The sequence below is a fragment of the Pteropus alecto genome, unplaced genomic scaffold, assembly GCF_000325575.1.
Source record: "Pteropus alecto unplaced genomic scaffold, ASM32557v1 scaffold88, whole genome shotgun sequence".
Classification (NCBI taxonomy): Eukaryota; Metazoa; Chordata; class Mammalia; order Chiroptera; family Pteropodidae; genus Pteropus; species Pteropus alecto.
This window is the reverse complement of record NW_006494611.1, coordinates 4358740-4383740: the sequence shown is the minus strand read 5'-3', so window position 1 is coordinate 4383740 and position 25001 is coordinate 4358740. Positions and strand designations below refer to the sequence as shown.

Genomic DNA, 25001 nt, shown 5'->3' with positions numbered 1-25001 from the left:
TCATCATATGTGGTCTAAGGCTGTCTCTCATGGTCTCTCAGAGCCCCTGACTTCTCTTCCCTTTCGAAGCCACCCTTGATGTTCATTCTAATCTGACTTCACCTGAATAAACAGGTGGGGGATGGAGTGAGGGAGGGACACAGTGAGTCACCTCCCCACCCCACGCCCAGAATAGCCTTGCAAAGGTTTTCAGACATGATCGTAGTCAGGTGGAGCAAACCAGGCAGGCTTCAACTCGAGCACTTACTTTACATGCTGTGGAAATTTTTCATTTTACTGGCTAAAAATAAAAACTTCCAAAATTCCTTGATATTTTATCTCCTTTAAAACAATGTTCACAAGGGAAGGCGAGCCAGCTCCAGTAATATGAACCTCTGCATGGGGAAAAGTAAGTCCAAATTTGGAAGCTGCTCAAAAAAATCTGTTATCGAGTATATTTTAGGAATCTCTGCACATCAGTTCCCCTCTTTCAACGAGGATTTAAAAAATACTACAAAATCTTGAGAACAGTATATCAAATACTCCCGTTTCCCCCTCTTAGAATTGATATTCGTCTATATTGTTTTATTCCTTTCAAGCATTTTTCAAACGAAGAAATAAATTACAGATAGAACCGAGTTTCCCCACGGTCCTTTTGCAACTTGCCTTTTTCACTCATCATAACATTCTTGAGCTCTCTCCGTCTTGATGTTGATAGGGCTAGTTTGTTATTTTTAACTGCTCTGTAGTGCTCCATGAATATTCCACCATGATAAGGAGGAAGAGCAGAAACGAGAACTCTCAGACATGGCTGGTGGGAACATAAGTGGTAAACCACTTTGTTTGGCAATATACACTGAACTGAAAATACCTTTGTGGACAGTGTGACCCAGCTGGTTCTTCACAACCTAAACCTAGAGAGTTTGCTGCACTTCAGTGAACTCACAAGAGGATGGGCGCGGAGGCACAGTGCAGCATTTTTTATTACAACAAAATTGAACCAACCCAAATAACTGTGTTATTTTAACATTTTAATAAGACAGGGTGAGTGAAAGTCCTAAATGCCACTGAATTATACACTTTAAAGTAGTTAATGTTATGTTATATGAATTTTATCTTGATTTTTAGAAAATTTAATTTTACAAAAGGGAGTACCCTGGGCACAGTGCTAGGGATATTTAATCCATATCATGATATGGGCCCTGTCTAATAGAATCGTGAATTCTAAAACTAACATATAGCACAGCCATGTGCATGTAAAGGAGCTTAATAATGAATCTGATTACTTTCAGATCAGGCAGATATCTTTAGCTCTTCCTATCCAATCAAGTGCCATTATTTCTCAAAAGAGAGAAATCAAGGACTTTACAGGTTAAGTATCTTGACTAAGTTCACCCAGCCAATAAGTAGTGGAAGAAAACCCATGACTCTCCAGCTTCAGTTGAGGGCATTGTCTTATTCTGCCTCGGTATCCACCTGCAATATTGCACTCTTAAATTGAGAAGACAAGATCTTCAAGTACCTTGGCTTCCTCTGGCATCACCGAAACCTTCTCAGGTTGGGCAGGTAGAGGCTTTCAGAAGCTGGAGTCATGAAGGTGGGAGCTGGCCAGACACTCAGCCCATCAGCCCAGCCACAGTGATCCCGAGGGAGATGGAATGAAAACCTGTTCGTGAGGAAAAGAAAGCTGAAAAGAGCATTGGAAGGGATTTTGAGTTCTTGGAAAATAAAAAGTGGTAACCTGATGATGCATCAGACACTGGAGTAAAAAGAGGGCTGGAATGGGCCTTAGAGAAACATCTGCTTTTAGTCTATTCTCCTCCTCAGTTAAGTCTAGAGGCGCCATCGTTCCAGCGTCACCTTCATGATGAGACCACCCAAGGCAGCTCTTGCTACTTCTGGTTTCTTCTTCTTGCCCATCCTGCAGTTCTCTCTGCTCTAGATGCCCCTACCTCAGTTTCTTCTTGCTTCTTCCTGTGTCTGCTAAACTCTTTTCTTGATTATGAAGGTAATCCAAATCCATGATAGGCTATCCATTTTAAACTATAGAGGGGCGAAATGGAAACGTAACCCACAACATCTCCAACAGGGATTGGCACTGATATAATGTTGGCCTTGTTTCAATCCTGTAATAATATTAGTCCTTGTTTCTTTAAAATCAAGCCTCTGGAAGGTCTCTGTGAGTCTTAAATCTTATCCATTTTTAAACACAGCTCCATCCTCCATATCTTTCTACCTCTTTCAGCCATGCAGTGACTACAAGTTTCCCTCACTGATCCTTAAAATCATTCAGCCTACTTGTTTCTGTCAATTTTCTCTTGTAAAATCCCATTGTTTGCTTGCAGTTTCTGACACATAACTTCTTCTCTCTCTTAAATGACCTTCTTTTTTATTTCTTTCAAATTTGTACCCCGTATTTCACTTCAAACCCTCATTTATCCATATGCTTTTATTTTCTTTTTCTTTTCCATTTCCTTTGTTCTTTGTGAATTGCTTTGATTTTCTTTGTCTTCAGACTCCTGACTATACATACTTTGTATCTTCCAAGGACTTTGGAACAACTTTTATGGATGAATTTTCATGCCTCCATTTTCACAAAGCAGTGGGGAGATACACAGCCCAGTGGATAGAAAAGGCCCAAGGAAGTCTCAGAGGATAGAGGTTGGGGTCACATAACTCAGTATGTTGGCTTAGAAGGCACCTCCACAAAAGGTTCCTGGCAGATCTCCAGGTAACCTCTGCTCCAGCAAGCTTAACTTTGCTACTGCCAAGGTCCCTTAGTGAAAGAATAACTTTCCTCAAGGAAATGCATCTTTTAAGTAATAATGAATTATGGGGCCTTGTCAGTGGGAAATGTTTTATTTCTCTTAGACTTTTTAGAATATTGGAAAGAACTCATGGTCTTCATCTCCATACTCAGGAGATTCAGGGACCTTGGGGAAGGAAACCATTCCAATCCTTTTCTGCTTCTACAACTAGGTTATGAAACAGACAAAGGATGTTATATACAAATATATTTTATCGGCTTTGGTAGACAGATCTTTATCTATTTTAGTCAGTGAGATCCTAAACTTGCTGATCCTAGTCTTCTATAGAAAAGAAATTAAGACTCTTTTAGGAAGGGCACATAATCTAACGGGTTGGATAAATAACCACTGCGCACACATACATGTCACATCTCAAGTCCCTTAAGATCAACAAATTAATAACAACAGCAGCCACTTATGGGGTGCTTACCTTGCGACAAGTTCTGTCCTGGCACTTTCAGACAATACCTTATCTAATCCTCATAACAACTCTACTAGGTGTATATTATTCCCATTATTTATACAAGGAAACTGAGGCTCTGAAGGATAAATAAGTACGCCAAGATTAGATGAGTTTCAAGCCCATGTGGCCCTCACAATGCCACAACATTCCCTATAAGGGATGGCCTCTGCATTACACTTCCACTTTCCACCTAATGCATGTGTCTGTTGATTTGGTAGTGGGGTTCCCATTGGGGACTTGGCATATCTATTAGGCAGTCAGCTGCCTGAAGCAGGGCCTCTATCTTATTCATTCTGTATCCCCAGGCCTAGCTCAGTGCCTCAAATGAAGTAATTGTTCTATATTGATTGTAAAATTGAAACAAAGTGTGAAAAACTCCATAATTAGTGTGAACAGTAACAGAAATTACCTCTTGACCAGCCTCAAGTAGGAGGACCTTTTTGTTGGAAGCCACCAAGATTAAATGCACTCACCTTGCTCCATTTGTAACACAAAGGGAGAGATGGCTGAGCCTTTTGCCTGGCACTCAGACCTTCTAACACTGTGGTGAGTGGAAAGACCTCCCACACCCATCCCTGAGCCGTTGCTGGGAACTATGAAAGTAGCAGAGGGTCTGGGACAACTGTGAACTCAGGACAGGAAATGCCAGCGTTCTCCCACCTCTTTCCCACCAAAAAGAGTTAAGACAATGAGTGGGCATTATTTATACAAGGCAGCAAGGGTGCCAAGCAGCTATGGGGTCGGAGGAAATGACCCTGAAAGGCAGAAGAAAGTGTCTCCATTCTGAGCCCTCTCTCATGGCCCAGAAACCTACCTTCCCCTGAGCCCTGCCAGTCTCTATGGCCATCAGCCCTGCTCTATCCGCAAGAAAGTCTGACCCCTCTGAAAGCCCTATCCACCCCAAGTTGGCCTGAGCTCCCCAGGCAGACAGCAAAGCCTGTTAATCTGCATCCAGAGCAAAAATGCCTCAACACACCAGGTTTCTTTAGCTTGGGGAGGGTGGAGCAGCAGTGGATAGGAAATGGCTTTGCCCTCTGTCCAACTCTGAGGCAACCCACCACCATGAGCTCTGAGAAACAGCAGTTTTGTTTTGGAAACTGGCATCCAGTGCAGCCTTGCTCCTGGAAATGAATTTGGTTCCCCACAGCTGCAATGTTCTACTTCCAGCCTCCCTGCCAACACCCCCTTCCAGCTGCTCCTCTCAAAGGCACCATTGTGCCCGCCTGGCACAGCAACAAAGGAGGGCTGAAGAGGAAGAAAACATTTTCTGCCCATGGGATGTTCTTAAACAGGTTGTGTGTACATGGCTTCAATGCTGCATTCCTTGAACCCACACAAACCCGCCAAAACTCCATCATCTCTGTCACAGATGGCAGCCACTGTCCAGTCTCACTGGCCCACCATAGCTCACTGTCAGAGAACACAGAGCAAGCAGCTGAGTGGGCAAGGCTGGTGGAAGGGGAGTCAGATAACACTTTTTCAGAACAGCACTCCTGTAGCCTGCCAAAGCAAGGCTGACTATAGACTTCAAATCTCTGAACTGTTCAGATATAGATTTCCCTTAACTGTGATAAGAGGACCACTTCTTTCAGACTTGGGTTAACCTTTTTTTTTTTTCTTTAAGGCAGGTTAGTTTAATTTTAATTAAACTGAATTAAACTGAATTAACTCCACAGATTATTTCTGGCACATTCTGCTAAGTGTGCATCTAGCCTCCTCCCAAATACTCAAGGGTAGGAAGCTCACTACTTTTCCAGAAGCCTGTTCCATGTGGGAACAGCTCTGACTTTCAGAAAGCTCTTCCCAATGTTAACAAAGATATAGGTCTCATTCATCACCATATCCTTCCCTTGTCAGCGCTTAGCACAATGCTTAGAACAGAATAGGTGCAAAGGTGTTTGTAGGATATACAAATCAATGAATTCCCCATCCTGAATTCCCCATCCATTGGGCCTATTTCGGCCCTCTGGGGGCACTCAGAACATGCCTTCTTGCTCCTTTACATGACTGCCCTTCATAGGGCTTAAAAATCTATCTTCCATGTTGTCTCCCATTGGTCTTCACTGAGCTAAACATCCCCAGTTCTTTATATGACTTGAGGTACAGATCCATAACCATCCTGGCCACACTTCTCTTGACAGATTCCATATTTTTCCAATGTCCTCTTTAAAATGAAGAAGCAAATCTCTTGTACCTATAATACTCCAAAAGCAATCTCATTGGTAACAGCACACAAGATTGACAAGCTTCAGGTACATTCTCTACAGGTTGGACTGTCTCCTTGATCTTGTTTATATCTCATGCGGGAAACCTGCAGGTTCACGAAGCCTACCGTAAACCTGGATAAATTTGGGAAAGAAAGACCTTCTTGAGTTTCACTGAGTCAATATTTCTTCATCTGCGAAAATGAGGACATAAATACCAACATTGTAGGGCTGTAAGGATAAAAATATATGAAGTCCTAGTTCATAATAGTTACTCAATAAATAATATATATCAATGTTACCATATAGCATATGTGTGTATTAGTACTAGTATTTAACTGCCCACAACAGACATTAGCTCCTAAAATGATATAAAACAGCCCCTCTGAATGCAGGGGAAGCCACTGTCCAAGATTTACCTCCATGCCAGTCCATTTTTTTTTTAAATCATACTGGACTGTCTTTCCAATAATGCTTTCACTACTCATCAACACCACTCAATTTATTGCCTTTTCTTCCCTCGAGATACACATAAGATTATTGACACTAAAACACCCTCTCTAGTTCTTCTCTAGGGAAAATAGATGTCATTGTTTGCCCTGGCTGCTTTTCTTTCACTCCCAATAAATTTCTCTACTCTGGCCATAGGCCCTACAGATATGCAGATATCTACTTCCTTCTCAGTGGTGTGCTGGAGCCAGCTTAGTTGCTGGCGCATCTCTGCTTTCAGAGATGTCACATTGGTAGCTTGAAACTGGCCATAGTGGGAGTGTTTATACCAGGGAACACCACGATCAGAGTTGCTGCCTCTGCTGCCGAGGCTCCTCCTCCTCCTTTCCTGGAGATTCTGCTGGTAAGCATACAGCAGCACACCACTGCCTCTAGCACTGAACCTGCTGTGAGCACCTTGAGGACAGGGATTATCTCCCATTTCTGTTCCATCCCCAGGGTCTAGCAGAGTAAGTAGGTTCTTATCATCCTTCATGGATGAATGGATGCTTTTGTGTTCTGTCTCTTAATGTCTCTCTCATATAAAATGCACCCATGTACCCTATTTTTGTTACCAGCTGTCGAGATATAGATTTCCCTTAACTGTGATAAGAGGACCACTTCTTTCAGACTTGGGTTAACCTTCTATATCTCTCCCTAACCTGGACATTCAGTCCGCTTTATTCAGTCACTGTATTCATCCTGGGAAGTTGTGGGGATTCATCTGGAAGGAACAAAACCTTCTAACATTTCTTTAAGGAACACCTTGGTTTCCATTTTGGGATTTCTCCACATTCTTTCAATTAACAAATAGTTGATTTGTTGCCCTGATATGGGTAAGACATGCCAGAAACTACGGAGAACAAGAGCAATATAACATATGGGCCCTACCCTCTAGGAGGTTAAAGTCTCCTAGACTTTATGCATAATACATGGCAGAATATATATTCCCTGTAAGAGACAAAAGCAAAGCAATGAAAATTTAGAGAAGGGGAAGATCAGTTTCTAGCTAGAACCCTGGGAAAAACTTCATAGAGCAGATTGCTTTTGAGCTGGAAGAGTAGCATTTTAATAGACATAAAAGAGCTGATGAGCAGTTTAAGCAGTGAGTACAGCAGAAACAAAAGCAAGTAGGCCCAACTCTGTAGCCTGTATGCACACCAGTTTGGGTTACCATGACTAGCCTTTCCTAGAGCCCAGCTAACCCTCTTTCCCAACCATAGGGGACTTTGGACCAATGCCAGCCTTCCCCCCCCCACAGTGTAATTTACATTCTAATCTGCTAGGCCAGTTCACAGAGAACATAGCCTCCCCATCACCAAAGCAGAAATGTTTCCACTATAAATGACCACTAACACCTCATCCTTAACTGGGCCCTACAGGACCCTGGAGCTGTACAGCATGGTATATTGGTGCTTTCCCTTTGCCTATTGGCTGTCAGCATCCTGGTCCCTCAAAAAAAGGGGTGTGTGTGTGTGTGTGTGTGTGATCTTGGTCAGGTCTTTATGTCAGCTCTCTCTCTGCCCTTGAGTGTGTATCTGAGGCTTTGACGTGGAGCCCCAAGCATCAGGGAGGCCACCCTCACCTTCTGCCCATCTCCTGTTCAGCCCATCAAAACCCTTATTCAAGTGTGTCCAGATGTCATCCACCTCTTCCTCTGCCCTCTCTCTTCCTCTTCACTATAACTGAAATATTGTTTTCCCTAGACATTCCCCAGCACTTCCCTACTTTCCTCTTCAAAAGATACCCACCCCCATTCTCACTCACTAAGAAAGGAAAAGACTCCATTCTCATCCCTAGACAAATGTCCCATCACCATCTTCTGCATCTTCTCTTCTATTCCATCTACTTCCCCTCTGAGGTATTCCCAACTTCCTCTTCCTTCTATGCATTCATACAAGTGTTCATTGAGTATCTTCTCTGCCTCAAACATCCACGAAAAACCTTTTCTTTAATCATATTATTCTATTAGATCCTATCTTCTCCCTCCAGCCCCATTTGCCACCCAACTACATGGCAATTCTGACTCTGTTCCCTCACTACCACTCCTATGTACCCTAGAGTCCCTAGTTAAGCCCTAGCTCTTGCAAGAGATAGCCGTGTCATGTAGGAAGGTCACTTACCAACTCTAGGTCTCATTGTTCTCATTTTGGTAATTAGAGATTACCAAATCTAATGTTCCATCTGGGTTTTTGTGCTCTGGCCTTCATCTAGCTGCCAAAAAAATTCCTCTCTACAAAATCACTCATGACCTCCTGGTTGCCGATTCAAATGACCAAATGTCTAATTCCAGATCTGCTACTCTGATTACCTGTTTGACACTGGGCCATTTCTTTCACCTCTTTAATCTCCATTTTTCTCATCTATAAAATGAGATGTTTGGACTGAATGACTTTTCAAGAATCTTCGGGTCTTTGATTCTATGAGAACACAGATACAGAGAAGAAAGAAAGAGAAAGCTCCTTTTTAGAGAGTAGACAGGGAGGAATTTATGGAGAAAATGGCATTTGTAGAGATTAGGAAGAAAAGCACAGAAAAGGTGCTAGGGTGTCCTCAAGGGGACTATATTAATGGATCTAGACAAGGCTCATCCTCCCGTGATTAAGATCTCTATAATGGAAGATTCGGGTTGACGATACTTGAACCCAATAACCAATCTGAACATCACAAAAAAAAAAAAAAAAAAAGAGAGGGAGAGAGACAAGCAAACTATGTGCCTCCTAATGAGATCCAATAGAAAATATACAATCCCACAGATAAAATATTCTTGCCAAAAAGTCACTCCAAATCTCATCAAGCCTCTAGATCTAAAAGTAATAGATCTATGTCTTCTATTTTCAATAAATTGAAATTGAAAATAGAAGACATAGACTGCAAATATGTTTAAAAGACACCTTAGAGATGCAGTCAGCAAAATCCAGGATCTGGGAAATGCTACAGCCTTACTTCTCAAAGTGTGGTCCATCACACACACAACATCAGTGTCACCAGGCAACATGTAGAAATGCAGAGTCTCAGGCCCCACCTCAGACCTTCTGAATCAGAATATGCATCTTAATAATCCTGCAGGGATTTGTAAGCACATTAAAGTTTGAGAAGCACTGCTATACAGGACAGATGATTCATTTCCTTCAATAAACATTAAAAGACAAGGGGGGGAAGAATGGGGAATTTATAGATCAAAAGAAACCATGAAATGTATCAACCAAATTTAATCTGTAGACAGACCTTTCAGAAAAACCAATTATTTTTAAAAATGAGACCAGCGAGGAAATTTGAACAATTACTGGATATTTATTGATATTAAAGAATTGTTACTTTTAAGAGTGATAATTGTATTGAGGTAAGTCTTTTTTTAAGAGTCTTATTTAAAGATACATACAGAAGTATTTATAGATTAAATGATAGAGTATCAGGGATTTGCTATAAAATAGTTCAGTATGGAGGTGGGGAAATGAACTGGGGTAGAGTTAAAACAAGATTAGCTGTGGGTTGCTAATTGCTGAAGCTGAGATTTTGGGTACTTTGGGATTTATTATTCTTTCTACTTGCCTATATATTTGGAAATACCCATAATAAAAAGATTTTAAAAAGAAAGAGTCATCAAAGATGGGAGGGACAAATCAAGACAGCATGGTGGCAGAACCCAAGATGGAAATACCCATAATAAAAAGATTTTAAAAAGAAAAAGAGTCATCAAAGATGGGAGGGACAAATCAAGACAGCATGGTGGCAAGGAACCCAAGAAAGAAAATTTCAAGCTGAAAGGGGACAAATACACCTTAGATCTGCCCTGATTTAGAGAGCAGGCACAGCCCAGTCGCAAGAGTATGAAACAAACAACCTGCGTTCCAAACCAGAAAAAATCGACATAATCCGTGGCACCGTGAATCGAGGTTAGAAAGGAGAATTTCCTAGTTGCTAAAAACTGAAACAGGTCATCAAATAAATTATGGGATCTCCTTCTCTGAGGACCTTCAGAAATAGGATCGACGGGGCTGAAATGGAGGCAGCGTCGCTCAGGGAGAGGAGGTTCAGGTCCGCCGCCTGCTCAGGTCACAGAGGCGGACAGGCACTGGGTGGGGTAGGGGCTGGGGGCGGGGAGGAGCCCGCAGCCGGGCCAGGCAAACATCAGTGCCCTCCCTCGCCTCTGCTCTCCTTCCCTCTCAGGGAGCACTTTCGCAGGTCCTAGTTCTGCCCAGAATTACGGAGATTTTAGGGATGCTAGAGATCAAGGCGGGGGTGGGGAGCGGGTGGGAGGGAGAGGATGAATACAAATTCCAGGTGCATTTCATTTGCACATAACTATGCTTTGGCTTCGTAACCCAGTATCTGGTTACCTGTGCACTGGCCCTCCACCACGCAAACAATCCCTGACTCAGAAAGAAACCAAAACTACGGGCATTGTCTTCGCAAAGGGGACCAATGTTGAACGTGGCGGACAGCTGCGGGCCAGCACAGCGGGGCCTGGGCGGAGGCGGGCGCGGGCCGCTCCTCGCCTGGGTTCCCGGCAGATTCCTGAGCCGCTTCCAAAGGGGCAGGAGCCGGGCTGGCCTTGATGCACCCCACCCCACCCAGTGCCTGCAGAGCCGCCTCAGACCTGGGCGGCTACAGTCCGGCACCTCGCCTCCCGCGCACAGTGGGAGCACTATTTGGGGAGTGTGCGTGCTCGCTGCCCGGGACAAGAGCTCTCTCAGCCCCAAACTAGGCTATAAATACCTGAGTTCTACTGCAGCGCAGCCTCGGCTTAGAGGGGAGCCGGCTAGCTCAGTCCTAGGTTAGGGATTGCTAAAGGTGCGCGCAGAGACCGCTGCCCTTCTCGTACTCTTTCCAGGAGCCCCCTGAGTCAGAGCAGGACGGGCGGGGACGGGGCGGGGAGGGGTGGGGGGAAGGGGCTTGCGGATGACGTCATGAAACTGTTGGAGGTTTTAGCTCTGAAACCCGCCAGGGAGCGGCCCCAGGGCCTGTGTTCCATTTAAGCAGACAGTGTACCGGCCTCGGCTCCACTTTCCAAAACCCGGCAGGGCAACTTTCCACCTTTAGTGAGACCTAAGCGGACCTGAGATCTGAAGGAAATCAGCGTGGATGACTAGGCCAAGAACCCCGAAGAATGGGCATGCAGGCATGGGCTGCGGACAAGGCTCTCACTAGTATGGGTCGGGCCATGGGGCCATTAGAATGCTTCCAGCAGGGTCTCAGGTAGAGGGAGAATTTCAGGCTGAAATATGCCTCATGGCACAGGTAATATTATTGCTAACTGCAATAACAAAAATGTTTATGGAATATTACTGCCTTCCAGAGACCAGTCAAACCCTTGAAGTGTTTATTCCCCACCCCTAACCCCATTTTACAAATGACAAATTAAAGCCCAAAGAGGTTAAGAAACCAACGCACGAACACACAGCTGGCAAGTGAAGGAGCTAAGATTTAAACTCATGTCTGTCTCCAAACCCAGGCAAGCTCTTTTCAAAACACTGCATTGCCTCTCAGTTTTCATATGAAATGAATAGTGGTGACGTGGAAGTAACAACAAGAGGAAAAGTCACGTGCTGTCTAGGAGGTGATGGGATGCAGGAAGACAGTGCTGGGCACAGAGTTGAGCAGAGCTCATTTCAGAGAGTTCAGAGAAAAGTCTGACCCAGTGGGATTCTAGGCTAAATCCCTAAGTATGAATCTGTGTATAAAGGATGAAAGGCTAGCAAGTCATTAATTCTGTTGAGGAAAAAAAAGAAAAGAGTTTAAAAGAGAATCACCATGACAGCAACAGGGAGCTCTGAGTTGAGCCCATGCTTTCAGGAAACAGTTGGTTCACACATAAGCGGAAAGGCAAGGGATGGGCGTGCACCCAGGTGTGAATGCACAAAAGCAACTCCGACCTGTAAGCCTGACTTCAGGCCAACTGAAGGCCAAGCAGAATGACTTGAAGAAAAAAAAATAGAAAGCATTTGAATTTTTTCATTCCTTTTCTGATAGAAGTTGTAGGGTGGCCATTTAGGGAATGATATTTGATCTCAGCACGATGTCTTGTGTTTTAGTGGAAAGATCACAGGATTGAGGTCTACAGACCAGGATTCATCATTAATAAGTTGGGTGAACCACAGCAAGTTCCTTAACCTCTCTGGGCTTCGTATATGAAAGATGGGGCATGCTCTCTTAGGTCCCTTTCATCTCTAAGTTCTGTGATTCCCCATTGTAATGAAAAGAGGACAGTTTAGTCCAGGAGATGTAGCCACGAGAAGGCAGCCACACCCTGAGGGCTATTTAATGCACAATGACCAAAGAGAAGACTTGGTGCCTGTTTTGCTATTTATATACATGTATTAATGACTTAATCTTCAAATGATAGGAGAGCTATGGAAAAGGGTCATAGAATGAAGATTTAAAATAAACTAGAGGGACTGGACGAGGCTCGAACTAAAAGCCAGATGAAATTAGTTGACATAAATATAAAGCCCTGTGTCTAAGTTTTTTTGTTTTTTTTTTTTTTTTTGTAAATACCTATACGAGTTAAGGATAGGGAAGACCAAGTTGAGAAGCAGACGATGGAAAGAGGGGTCTGGGTGATGGAGATGAGCACTCATTCAAGATGAAGTGATTCAGCTGTCATCTAGCTGCTAACAAGAGAGCTAGTGCAACTTTGACCATATTTAACAATAAGGGTAACTTCCCACATTATCTCATTTCTGGGGCCTGATAGTGTCATAGGATCCCAGCCCAGGAAGTGTCAGTGACGTTGCTTCCTGTGCCATCAGATCCTGTCATTGGTGTTGTTTTTAATGCTGGGGGCCTTATGGAGTGATGAACCGTAGTGTGTGCAGAACAGGGCAACCAGGATAGAGAATGTCTGAAAACCAAGTCTTGTGGGACGGGACCGAGAGGGTTGGCAGTGCTCAGCTCAGAGGAGGCACAACCAATGGTGGTGTGAGAGGGGGGATAAGTACAGCGATGGTTAAGACTTGGATTCTGACTGCCTGCCATCAAATCTGTATACTTCCATTTGTAAATTGTGTGACATCAGGCAGTTACTTAACTGCCTCAGTGCCTCAGTTTCCCCAAATGTAAAAAGGGGATAGCCATAGTAACTAATTTATAAGATTATTATGACGGTAATAGGTGAGATGTATATAAAAGCTTCCCTGGCAGATGGCAGTACACATGCACAATGATGATGATGATTTCATCATATATCTGGTGGGTTGTCTGAATGGAAGAGGGAGGAGGGTCATTCTGTCTGGCTTCAGAAGAGAGGAAAAGACTAATGAGTATAGCAGGAAGAAAGAGAATCTGGTTCAACATAAAGGACCTTTCAAATAATCAGAATTTCTCAATATAAAAATGAGTTCCTATTTACCAGAGAAGCTTGCTCTATTCCATTTTTTAATTGGGAAAACAAGTCGTGGGGATAAGATACTCTAAATTAAGAGCATCAAAGAAATCAGTAGGTAAACCAGCATGGTGACAAGACCTACCTTTCTAGTCCTCCTCTGTTGAGAAATCTCTAGAAGTTTGGATTTGTAGGTAATCTCGAAGACCATGGGTTTCAGTTGCATGCTTTTGATTTTCCTGCATCACAATAAGCAAGGTAAAGAGCTTGGGCTTTGTAGTCAAATACCCCCACTTAGAATCCCTGCTCTGTTATTTATCAGCTATGCAATTTTCATTAACTTAGCTCACCTCTATGGGTCCAGTTTTTTGTGTGTTTTTTTTTTCCATAAATGAAGTAAACTACCTACAATCTTGAATAATGATCAGAGATAATCTATTTCTTGCTGTGTTGATAAACATTATGGCAAAGTGGGTGACATTATCAATATGTGAAATGGGCAAATTCAAGCTTTCTGCCCTTTTGTACCTGATGGGGATGCGGCTGGTGGAGATAGGATAAAGAAACTCTGCAACCTCAGCAAGCACACATGCCAAAATTGCACTTACAATACAGATATGGGAGACAGGCAAATTCTGAAAGGCTTCCAAATCTTAAAGTCTTGTACTTTCACAGGAGGGATAAAATAAGAGGCGGTAAATGAAACTTTTCTGTCATTTTTAAGAATCTACTGTGTTAGGTTATGGACTCAGTGTCCTACCAACTCTTCACAACTGTTAGGAAGGGCTAGAATGAATGATAATGAGGTTAGACTGGAGAACAGGTTTGCAATTGTCTTATGAACCATCCCTTAAGCCCTTGTAAATCTATAGAGGGTCCCTGGAACTTTATGCTGTCTTCCCCAGAGCTGACCAGGTCTGAATCTCCCCCATCTCACTGCAGTGCCCAAAGCATTAGGCCTGAGCAACTTTGCCCAAGATTCAGCTTCTGATGGAGGCAAGCTTGTGGCTGAGAGTCCATCACATCCTTCATGATTAGAGGCCTCAACACACATACACACACACACACACACACACACACACACACACTCACACTCACATACATGTACACACCACCTTATTTTGCGATACACCAAGGACACTAACAGATAACCTTTCCTCCCTGCCCCCCAGTGTGATGGAGTTGGTGTTGACCTGAGCAACATCTTCCTTGAAGGCATTGCCATTCTCAACATTCCTAGCATGTATGGTGGCACCAATCTCTGGGGAGAAACAAAGAAGAATCGGGTTGTGATCCGGGAAAGCAGGAAGGTCGTCACTGATCCCAAGGAACTGAAATTCTGTATCCAAGGTAAGCCAGGAATGAGGAAAATTTCTCTAGGTCAATGCCCTAGTGGGAGGGGTATTCAGGTGGGCTTGTTCACAAACTGTATCTGGGCCTACAGCAGGTTCTAGAAGTCCCTACAGCCTGACAAGGACCATTGCTCTGGGGACATGCTGACTCATCATCCCTGATGTTGCAAAGTGTACAGCCTAATTGAGAAGAGAAAATCAACAATAAGGGAGCCCTAAATATAGTCAGCAGTCAAACTGTGGGACTCCATGAGGTCAAGAGTCAAATGCTCCTCCTGTCAAGGTCAAGGTTACCAGTATGCTCCAAAAACTAAATCCAATAGTCAATTCTCAACCTTGATCTTGCTTCACCTATCAGCATCATTGGAACCAATTGATCACTCCCTCTTCCTGTAAATACTTGGCTTCTAGGACTCCAGGTTTTCCTCTTACCCCACTGGTGACTCTTTCTCAGTCTTTTTTGCTGATTGTTCATCTTTTCTCTAACCTCTTGATGCTGGAGGGTCCCCAGGCAGCGTCCAGGACCCTCTTCCCTTTTCTATCTGTGCTCATCCTTGATGACCTCATCCAGTGGTGAGACTTTATTTAAATACCACGTGAATGCCAATGACTCAGCACGTCCAAAACTGAACTGATGTACCTCCCCCAAACCTTCTCCTCCTACAGTCTCCTCCATCTCAGTTGATAACTCCAACCTGCCAGTTGCTGGAGCCAAAACACTTGGCATCATCCTTGACTCCTCCTCTTATCTCACATCTCACACCCAATTTATCAGAAAATCTGTTAGCTTTACTTTTAAAAGTAAAGGATCCACCCACTTCTCACCACTGCATTCCTACCATCTTGGTCTGAGCCACCACCCTCTGTCCCTTTGGATTACTGCAGATCCTCCTAACTGAATTTCCCGCTTGTACCACTGCCCTATACAATCAGTTCCCACCACTGCTTCAAAGTACCCCTGCAAAAATATATCAGATAACGCTTCTGCTCCAAACCCTGAAGTGGCTCGGAGTAAAAGCCGAAGATGTCCATGTAGCCTGGAGGTCCCAGATGATCTGGCCTCCCGTTACCTCCCAGACTTCATCCTCTGTTCATCCCGCTGGCTCCTCTAACACAGCAGGCTGCTTCCATGAACCAACTATTCTTTCTACCTTGAACAGCCAGTCAGTGTGTCTTAGAAGCCATCAGCTGTGCTTTCTCCTTTTAACCCACCAGGATACAGAACACAGCTTTCTGAGAATACCCTTAAAACTACCTTCACCTCTACCCCTTAGCAACCATTTTCAACAGTGAGCCAAGTGGAGACTCAGTCAGAGCTCCTGGCAGCTCTGACTTCTCTGTGGACTGGAGGAAAGGGCCCCACTGATTTTCAGGGGTTTTCAATGGACTGGTAAGCTGGGAGAGAGAAGCCACATGTGGGGGGCATGGCAAAGACACTACACTGGGAGGCAGGAGACTGGGTTTGAATCCGTGTGTTTGCCAGTAACCTACTTTATGACATCTGTTTTCTTTGTATCATATATAACTAGCATCATATATAAAATTTTGATAGCCGAAAGAATGGGATCGAACCAGATCATTGGTTCTTAGACCTGGCTTGCTTGTTGTAAATGAAGATTCCTGGGCCCTAGCCTAGATCTACCTAATCAATCTCTGGGTTGGTTCCTGGTAATGAGCTCCCCAGGTGACTCCAATGAACTGTCGGGTTTGAGACCAACTGACATAGACAAGTGTCCATGAATCTGGGTCTGTGTTTTTTGATGTCACGGGCTATTAGTGCTAAGATTGAATGTGATCCCACCAGTAGAAGGAGACAAAACTTGGCTGACTGTTGAAGGAGAGGGTTATTTGCTTATTTCACACCCATCTATTAAACAACCAGACTGTTATATTTTAAGGCAAGGTCATCAAGAGAGATCATCTCCACACCTCTACCCTTTAAGAGAAAACTCAGGAATTTTCATTTATCTATTGCCCTCTTAAGTTTTATTTCAAATGGTAAAGTTTTCAATTTGTATAAATTATTAAACTGAATAATGTGTTCCTCCTTTCTTTCTTGGCAGAGGAAGTTGTGGGTGCTAGCAGAGGGTAGGGGAAGCCTTCGAGATTGTAGGAAGTTCCTGAAAACTTTCCCACCCTGGTGCTCCTGCCCCAACCCCCATTCTGGCATCCAGCCCCTTTAGAACAAAATCAGGGGAGAATTCGCCCTCTCCTCCAACCTGGGGGTTTGGGAAAGCTCTTGCTAAGGACATGTTCTGATTAGGACTCAAGGACAGCCTTCGTCTTCTCCTTACATGTCCGACCATATACCTTCCCCTTCAGGCAAGAGTAATGTGTCTGCTGATTGCTCTTGACCATCAAGTACAGGAACTCTCTTCCTCAAATCCCCCTTTTCCACCCCAGAAAGTGCTTTCAGAGCTAAAAATGAGACCGCTTCCTGTTCTTTGGAGGAGGATATGAACTGGTCAGAGTGAAGGCTGAGAAGGGGGCCCTGGCTTCTGGGCTTTGCAGAAACACCAACATTGAACTTTCTTTTTGAAAGGGCCATGATGTCATGTAAGTTGAGATGTTAATGGGGTAAAAGCATTAAAGAGGCAAACTATTTTAGTGGAAAAGTCTAGACTTTCAATGAAGAACCAATGATGCTGGGCAAGTCCTCTTGAATTTCAATTTTCATTATCTGTGAAACAAGCAAGTCTGACAATCATATAGTTTCTATAGATCATAGATTCCTTATGGCTCCACAATATTAAGGCACGGCCAGATTTTGATCTAGGAGGACTCTTTGAATAGAATTATATGGCAAGTTTCTTCTTTCTTTCAGTGTGTTTTATCCCATAATTTACAGGCTAGCGGCCGAAAAGGCAGGGATGCGCTCTCTCTCTCTCTCTCTCTCTCTTTCTCTCTCTCTCTCTCTCTCTCTCTCTCTCTCTCTCTCTCTCTCTCTCTCTCTCTCTCTCTCTCTCTCTCCCAGCTCTTTATTTGTTGGGATTCTTTACTCCTTGGCAATTTCATTGGGATTAGAGATGAGAGAGAAGAGGGAATGACAATAGAAGAGTTACTGTCGAATCTCTCTCATCACAAATAGATCTTTCTCCTTGGAAAAGTAATCCAAGAAAGAAGATGGTTTGAGCTTAGCATGGATTCTATAAGAAATTGGCTGATTAGAAAACAAGGAATACTGGGAAAAACACCAAGCAGTTGAATGACCTGGGTTAAAATTTAGGCTTTCACTTTGTAGTCTTATAAACCTTAGGAAGTTACTCCACTTCCCTGAGTCTCAGCTACCTCATCTATAAAATAGGTATAATAATACTTAGCTTTTTCTGAAGATAATGCATGTGAAAGTGCCTGGAACACAGCATAAACTCAATCTTATTTAAAAAAAAATTTTCCTCTCCCCTTTAATCCTATTTTATGCTAGAGCATGCCAGTTGAATTCCCGATTTTGAAGTTTGTATCTTTAGTATTGCCATCCACCTGCACTATCACTTAGAAAGAGCAGAGCTTCTGTCAAACTCCATCCCAGCCTTTGTCCTAGCACATTAAACTCATACCATCAATTATACTGTACCTACTGTCTCATTTCCTAGACCTTTCAGATTCCTAGGATGGAGACTGGACATTATTCATCTTTGTATCACCAGCACCTGACCCAGTGTAGTTAGTCAAAAAAAAAAAAAAAAAGTTTTTTTGGATCAATGAGAAGTATATGGCATGGTTCTTTTTTAGTTTTTATAACACCAACAAGAATAGTGACAGATAGTCTTTTGTATTCATATTTCATTTTGGCTTGCAAATAGTTTTGCATATATTAACTTAATGTAACTCTAACTAGAAACCCATGAGCAAGGTTATATCCACCCCTATCCAGGTTCCTATTCATATTGGGGAAAAACAGAGGCCTAGAGAAGGGGTAGGACTCATACAGTTATGTTTAGTGGTGGCATCAGCGCCAAGTCCGTGATTCCTAGTCTAGCCCCAAGTGGCTAGTATCCAATTAGAAAATTTATTTGAAGTCTTGCTGTGTGTATTGTATTGCACAAGCCAGGCACTCAGAAAATGGGAAGTGTATATGACCCAGTCCAGTAAAGGCTCCACATATACTCACTGAAATTCTGCTCCTCCTGCAAGGCCTACCACTAGGGCCATTTCCTTTCTGGAGCCTAGAAGTGAATCCAGCCTCTGAATTCCTAGAGCATTTAATTTTGCCTTCTGTCTTAACAGTACACTGGTTATAAGTTGCCCTGTTTCACAGGCATGTGTATCCTCATCATATCTGCCTCCTGCCAGTACTTGAAAAATGGGGAGCATATGTTCATCTTTGTGTTCCCTTCAAAGCCTAATATCCTACCTGGCTCATATTGTTTTACAAAAATGTTTGTTGGAGGGAAGGGGATAAGGGGAAGGAATCGTGCCTTTGGTGGGCAGTAGATCCTGGAGGTGGACAGGAACAGGCACTTAGTGAAAAGTCTTGAGGGGGAAAACAGTCTCATAAACAGTTACATGTGAGTATTAGTGAGGTTGAGAATTTCATTTCTTGGAATCATTAGATAAGTAAGAGATGTGCCAACTATTTTCATATAAGCAATTCAAATAAAGCTTGATGGACTTGTAGTTGAGAGTCAGCAGAGAATAAGAGACTGAACGTTGAAATAGATGTTGGAAGACCCAGACCTTCCCACCACCAGCGGTGTGACATTGGTTGAGTCACTGAACCTCTCCACTGAACCATTGCTGTAAAATGGAAACAATTATAGTCTCTCTCTCTCTCTCTCTCAGGATGTTTGAGGGTTAAATGATATCATCCATGTAGAGCACTTAGCAGAGTTCCTGGAACATGGTGAGCTTTGATCAACAGCAATCAGAATTATTAAGTAACATTTAGGATATGATAAGAAAGGAGCCACATTTGGGATTTTGCTGTCTTGACCTCTGCTCCAGGAATTTGGTCTAGATTCTCTTTAAATTACTTGTAGATCTAACAACCTATAACTCTAGGGTTAGGTATTGGCACTGTGCTTACCTGTGTCTGGCTGTTGCGGCCAATGTGGGAGTTACACCTGAGCTGGCTGTTCAGTGAAGCAAGGTGAGGGTAAGGGTGCCAAGTCTTGAATCCAGGGTAAGGGTGCCAAGTCTTGAATGCACGATGGGCACGACACAAAGCAGTGCCGGTCCCTGCGAGGTTGGGGAGCGAAGCCTCCAGACAGCTCTGCCATTGTTTCCCTCTGGCCTCACCCTAAATATGAAGGCAGGGACTTCCTACACGTTTTCTTAAACTCGTCACTGAGGCTCATATCTGCCTTAATCCGACCTTCATCCTTGAGCCAGCCGCAGCCTTGAGATTGCGTCACCCACACCTGGCCCCTGGGGCTATCTGATATGAAAGCAACATTCCTCTCAGTGATTTCTTAGTCAATCCCACTTGAACTACAAACAGGGTATCCTAGATAAGATTCTAAACAGAAAGGGCAAATTCTCCCCCCAGAACTTCACTGGGTAATCATTTTTGCAATTCCTGGTAAAGAAAGACAGAAAGGTGGTAGAATGTACACTTGGTATCAATTTCCCCGCACTGGAGATAGGCTTTCTGTCATCTATTCAACACACACTTATGAAGCACCTGCCAAGTTCCAGGTACCAGGAAACAGTAATGAACAAAACCAGATATAGTCCCTGTAGCTATTAGGGAGTTCAGGAGCCAGGCCTCAATAAAGTAATCTCACGGATAGGCAAATAATTAGGATCTGTGATAAGTGCCAAGAAGGAGAATCACATACCTACCCAGGACTCCAGCAAGGCTAGCAGGCTGGTGTATAGCTCACAAGTGCACCTTGCTAGCCTGGTACTCGAACAAACTGAGCAGGCACTCACACAGGCTCCCTCCTCGCAGATGCATGTATGTCTGCTGCCTTGATGCCAAAGTCTTGCCTGACGGGGAAAAGCCTCCTGCTTCAAAGTCAGTTGACTCGACTGCTTTGCAGGGCACATGTGGCTCAATCTGCCAGCTCACTGTTCCCCTGTGGATTTTCACTCATTTTATTGACCATACCCTGAATCACAAAGCCCAGGGAATGGGATGCTATTCAGTCATCTCAGAGTCACACTCCCATCTCAGAGACACGACCTCAAGGCTGCTGCTGGCTCAAGGCTCAGAGGAGACAACAAAATAATTGTGAGCACCTAAATTCATTGTGTCTCGGGACTTTCTTTTCACTTGTATGAACCATAACAGAAAGTGGCCTGTTGGGTTCAGGAGCTGTCCAGGGTTGTAGGTTCCCAGTTTTCCCATTCGATGGAGATCTGACCAGAAAGATAGTCAGAGTGAGCCATAGTCAGCCACTCACTGCTCGTATGGGTGGAGAGAAAATAGAAATGTTCCTAAAAGTATGCATTTCACAGAGGTATTTCTGGCCAAGTTCTCTACTGGGGGCTGAGATAAAGTAGGGCGAGTGACCCCTAAAGAGCCTAGGGGTACTTAGGGGTGTGTGCACTGGGATTCCCCTCAGCTCTGGGAAGTAACCGTGGCAACACTTATGTCATTCCTCTTAAACACTTGCAGGCCTACAGAGACCTTGCTTTGCTTTTCATGAGAAATCACAGCTTTGTCATTCACTCCTTCAAGTGCCCACGTTGAAATCGACATGCCGCAAAGTAAGCATTATCTTTTCCCTCTTTACACACTCTCCTCCCTCTCCTGAAGACCACTGTCCCTCCTCGTTAATGGCATCAGGTGTTGCCCAATTTATTCAACACACATTTACGAAGCATCTGTCAAGGTCTAGGTTAGGTTTTGTTGGCCATACGGTCTCTGATGCAACTACTCAGCTCTGTCTACTTAGCATGAAAGCAACCGGAGACAACACATAAACAAGTGGGCATTGCCGTGTTCCAACACAACTTTATACAACCAATCGGCAGGCAGGGTTTGGCCCTTCATCCATGGTTTGCCATTCCCTGCTGCAGATTTTAACAAGATCTCCTGGAGATTGCCATGTGTACTAAAATTTGAGGAGCGCTTAACTGGTGGGCCGGCTGCTCCCCTTAAGAACGCCAGGAAGAAACTTTATATGTTAGAAAATGAGGCCCAGGGAGGTTAATTGATCTGTCCAAGGTCACAAGAATTGGTAGATCTGGAACTAGAGCTCAAGTCCTAGTATTTCAAACACTGAGTTCTTTCTACACACACTAGAGTACCCGCCCCAGCCTCCCCATTTCTGGCTGGCCCTGACCCAACTCAAATTCACTGGAAATTCAAAGCAAAGCTATTATTCATTCTTCTTTAGCTGACTTCTAAATCAAAAGGACTCAAACTCAAACTACACAACGCCCCCAAAGACCTTAGAGACTGTTCAGTATCTGCAAAGGAGAAATTTGCTCTCACAGTTTCAAGCTGGAGTTAAACTCCAACTTAATTCCTGCCTTAGGAGGTTTGCTGCTCAAAACAGAACCACAGAGCCAAGGAACCTTTCATTTTTCGCATGCAAAAGAAAATTCTAGACTGGGTCTTTAGCAGGCCTAGACATCTTAGATTTTTCCCTCTTGTGCTTGCCTCATCTTGGCCGACACACCAGCCCCTGTTACCTTGTAGCAACTTTTCAGTCATTTAATTTCGGATGCCTCCTGAGACCCAATCCACAGCAAATCTCCATCCTGGCCACATGCTTTGCACAGCATGAATGCTGACATGCCTCTTGATCTGTTTCTAATTTGTACAAGAAGTATTCCATCTTCTCAATTAATCAATAAATATGTATTGGTCTGTTATTTGGTGAGCACTTACTTATGGGCCAGGCCTGTTGCATATTTAATTATTTAATTCATTTTATGGCTGAAGACACAGAAGCTAATGGGGTTAAGAACGCATAGACAATATACAATAGAGCCTGGATTCAAGCCTGCCTTCAAGTACCTGCAGTGCTCCAGGTGCCATGGAGGATGCAAGCAAGAGTGAGACAGGCGTTAGCCCTCCAGTAGTTCACAGTGTACGTATAGAAAATAGATGTAGAACAATCATGTTAATACCGGCACAAGATGCAAGCAGCGTGGAGCGGCAGAAACAGAGTATCGTGAGTGTGGAAGGCAAGAAAAGGAGGGGGCCTCCTTAGGAACTCTCCCCAGTTGCCCAGCATTGTGCCATGCCCCTAGGAGGTGATCAGAAAATACTTGATGTATGAACGAATGGATGGATGGATGGATGGATGGATGGATGGATGGATGGATGGGTAAACAAGATACAATGTATTGTGTGCTAATACTTGCAGCTGGAAAGGATTCGAAAAGACAGTGATGAGAGAAGGGGAATACGGGCCAGGGAACTGGCACACAGAAGTAGCAAAAGGGAAGGCCATGGAATTTGTACATGCTCCTTTGACTAGCAGGAGGAGATGAAGGTCAGGAGCAGTAGGATGTGAAAGCAGAGGAAAAGGAAAGGAACCAGTAACAAGGAGACCAATTAGGAGGCTGATGCAGAAGACAGACTGAGAACTCTAAGGCCTTGAACTGGGAGTCAGTGGCCCAAAAGGAAGAATGGACAAAGTTAACAGGAAGAGGGGCACAAACAAACGAGAGACTGCCTTGTGAGTGATTCCTCCCTTCCCACAAACCAGCCAGCAGGATCCCAGCTTCTACCCACAAGTTCAGCCTTCTCCTGTCTGCTTCCACGCACAAACCCCTCCCCACTGCCAGCAGCTCTGTTCACAGGACGGATGTCCGTAAGCAGGGGCCTGCATCTTCTCCAGCTCCAGCACGCTGCCAGCACCCATCTCTTCTCATTTTCAGGACAATTCATTCAACGTTTGTTAAGCACCTACTTGAAATTAGCACTAGATGCTAGAAATATTTTACATTCATCATTTTATTTTAATCCTCTACAGAGACACTTTATAATTAGAAAAACGAGGCCCACGGAGGTTAATTGACCTGTCCAAGGCCGCAGTAATTGGTGGATCTGGGACTAGAGCCAAGTCCTAGAATTCCAAACATGGTGTTCTTTCTATACAGACCACAACACCCCCACACACACCTCCCCCTTTCTGACTGATCCTGACCCCACAACCAGAACTCTCCTCTAGCTTTGCTTTACTGAGGCAGTTGGGTAGTGTGTGCATCTCTCTGAGCTGTGATTTGTTTGGTCTGTGTAGATTTCTGCAATGTACCTTATGTGTATCATGCCTGAGAATCAGGTTTGAGTTGAACTAGAAAAATCTCACGACCGATCGATTTATTTCATTACACACACTTTGCGTGGAATTGAAACTTCTGAAGTTCAGTGGGCAAAATAACACCAGAGAATACACCAACTAGTATTTTGTCTTCAAGTCAGGAAACTCCGCATTCCACTTAATAGGTTTATGCTGCAGAGATGTCTTCCCTGAGAGGATTAGAGATAAAGCTCATCCCACACCAAGCTCACTTCCTTACCTTCAGAGGCCCTACCTATCACTTTAAGGTAGATTGTCTCTGCCTTGAGTCCTTTATTCTGAGCATACTGTTGCAGTCAAACAGGCCTTGGTCTGAATTCCAGCTTTACCACATTCCAGCTAAGTGATATTAGGCAAGTTCCTCCATCTCTCTGAGGCTCAAGGTTTTGTTTTGTTGTTGTTGTTGTTTGTTTTTGGAAGGGAGGGGAACATAACAGTTTCTACCTAACAGTTGCCACAGGGTTAAAAGCAATAACCTTTGTAAAGCTCTAGGCCTGGCCTAGAGTCAGTGCCCAGTAATGGCCATTCTCTTCGCATTCTCATTGAGACCACCAGGTCAAGTTCCCCGTAGCTGCACTGTCTCCCAGGCCCTATAAAACATTCTGCTCCTTGGTTTTCCTTCAAGGCGTGATGATATCGGACCCTTGCTTCAGAGCCATTTCCAAGAGAGCCTGTCTTCCTAAGAAATTCCCCAACGCACAACTTCGCCAGCACACTGCCTCTCCCCTCCTGAAGCACTGACTCCGAAGCATAGAGAGGTCTGTCTAGAAGCCCCCTCCCCAACATGCAGAGCCTTCCCCAGGGCCCTGTCTAACCCTGGAGGAGAGAGCCACCCAGGAGGGAGGATCTTCTTTTGCCTCCCTGCCCCACCTCTCCAGCGGGCTTTTAGGAACCGACAACCATAGTCACTGTGAGCCAGCACGTGCCTCAGTGTATGGTTGTGCTGAATGTTCCATCTTCTGCACAGCGTGGAGAATGGTGATGACTGCTGCCAGCCTGCTTTTGACCCAGACAGTCAGGAGATCTGGCTTCCACTGCCACTGTTAGAAAAACTCAAACAGACCTTAGGGATAGAATGCCCCAACCCCCAATCAAGGAAAATGGAGGCCCTGAGGAGGGAAAGGACTTGCCCAGAGTCACACAATCATATAGCCAGAGCTGAGACCAAAATCCCAGCACC

The 25001-nt window shown here is 44.1% G+C and overlaps 1 protein-coding gene across 5 annotated transcripts in view; it reads left to right on the top strand.

Annotated features, from left to right (window-relative positions):
* Positions 1-25001, top strand: part of DGKG (diacylglycerol kinase gamma) — a 177560-nt gene that overhangs the window by 131325 nt on the left and 21234 nt on the right. For all 5 annotated transcript variants that reach the window (XM_025042358.1, XM_025042359.1, XM_025042362.1 and 2 more), the window contains one exon: positions 14439-14616. In XM_025042358.1, coding sequence (XP_024898126.1) covers positions 14439-14616 — 178 coding nt within the window. The remainder of the gene's footprint in view (positions 1-14438; positions 14617-25001) is intronic.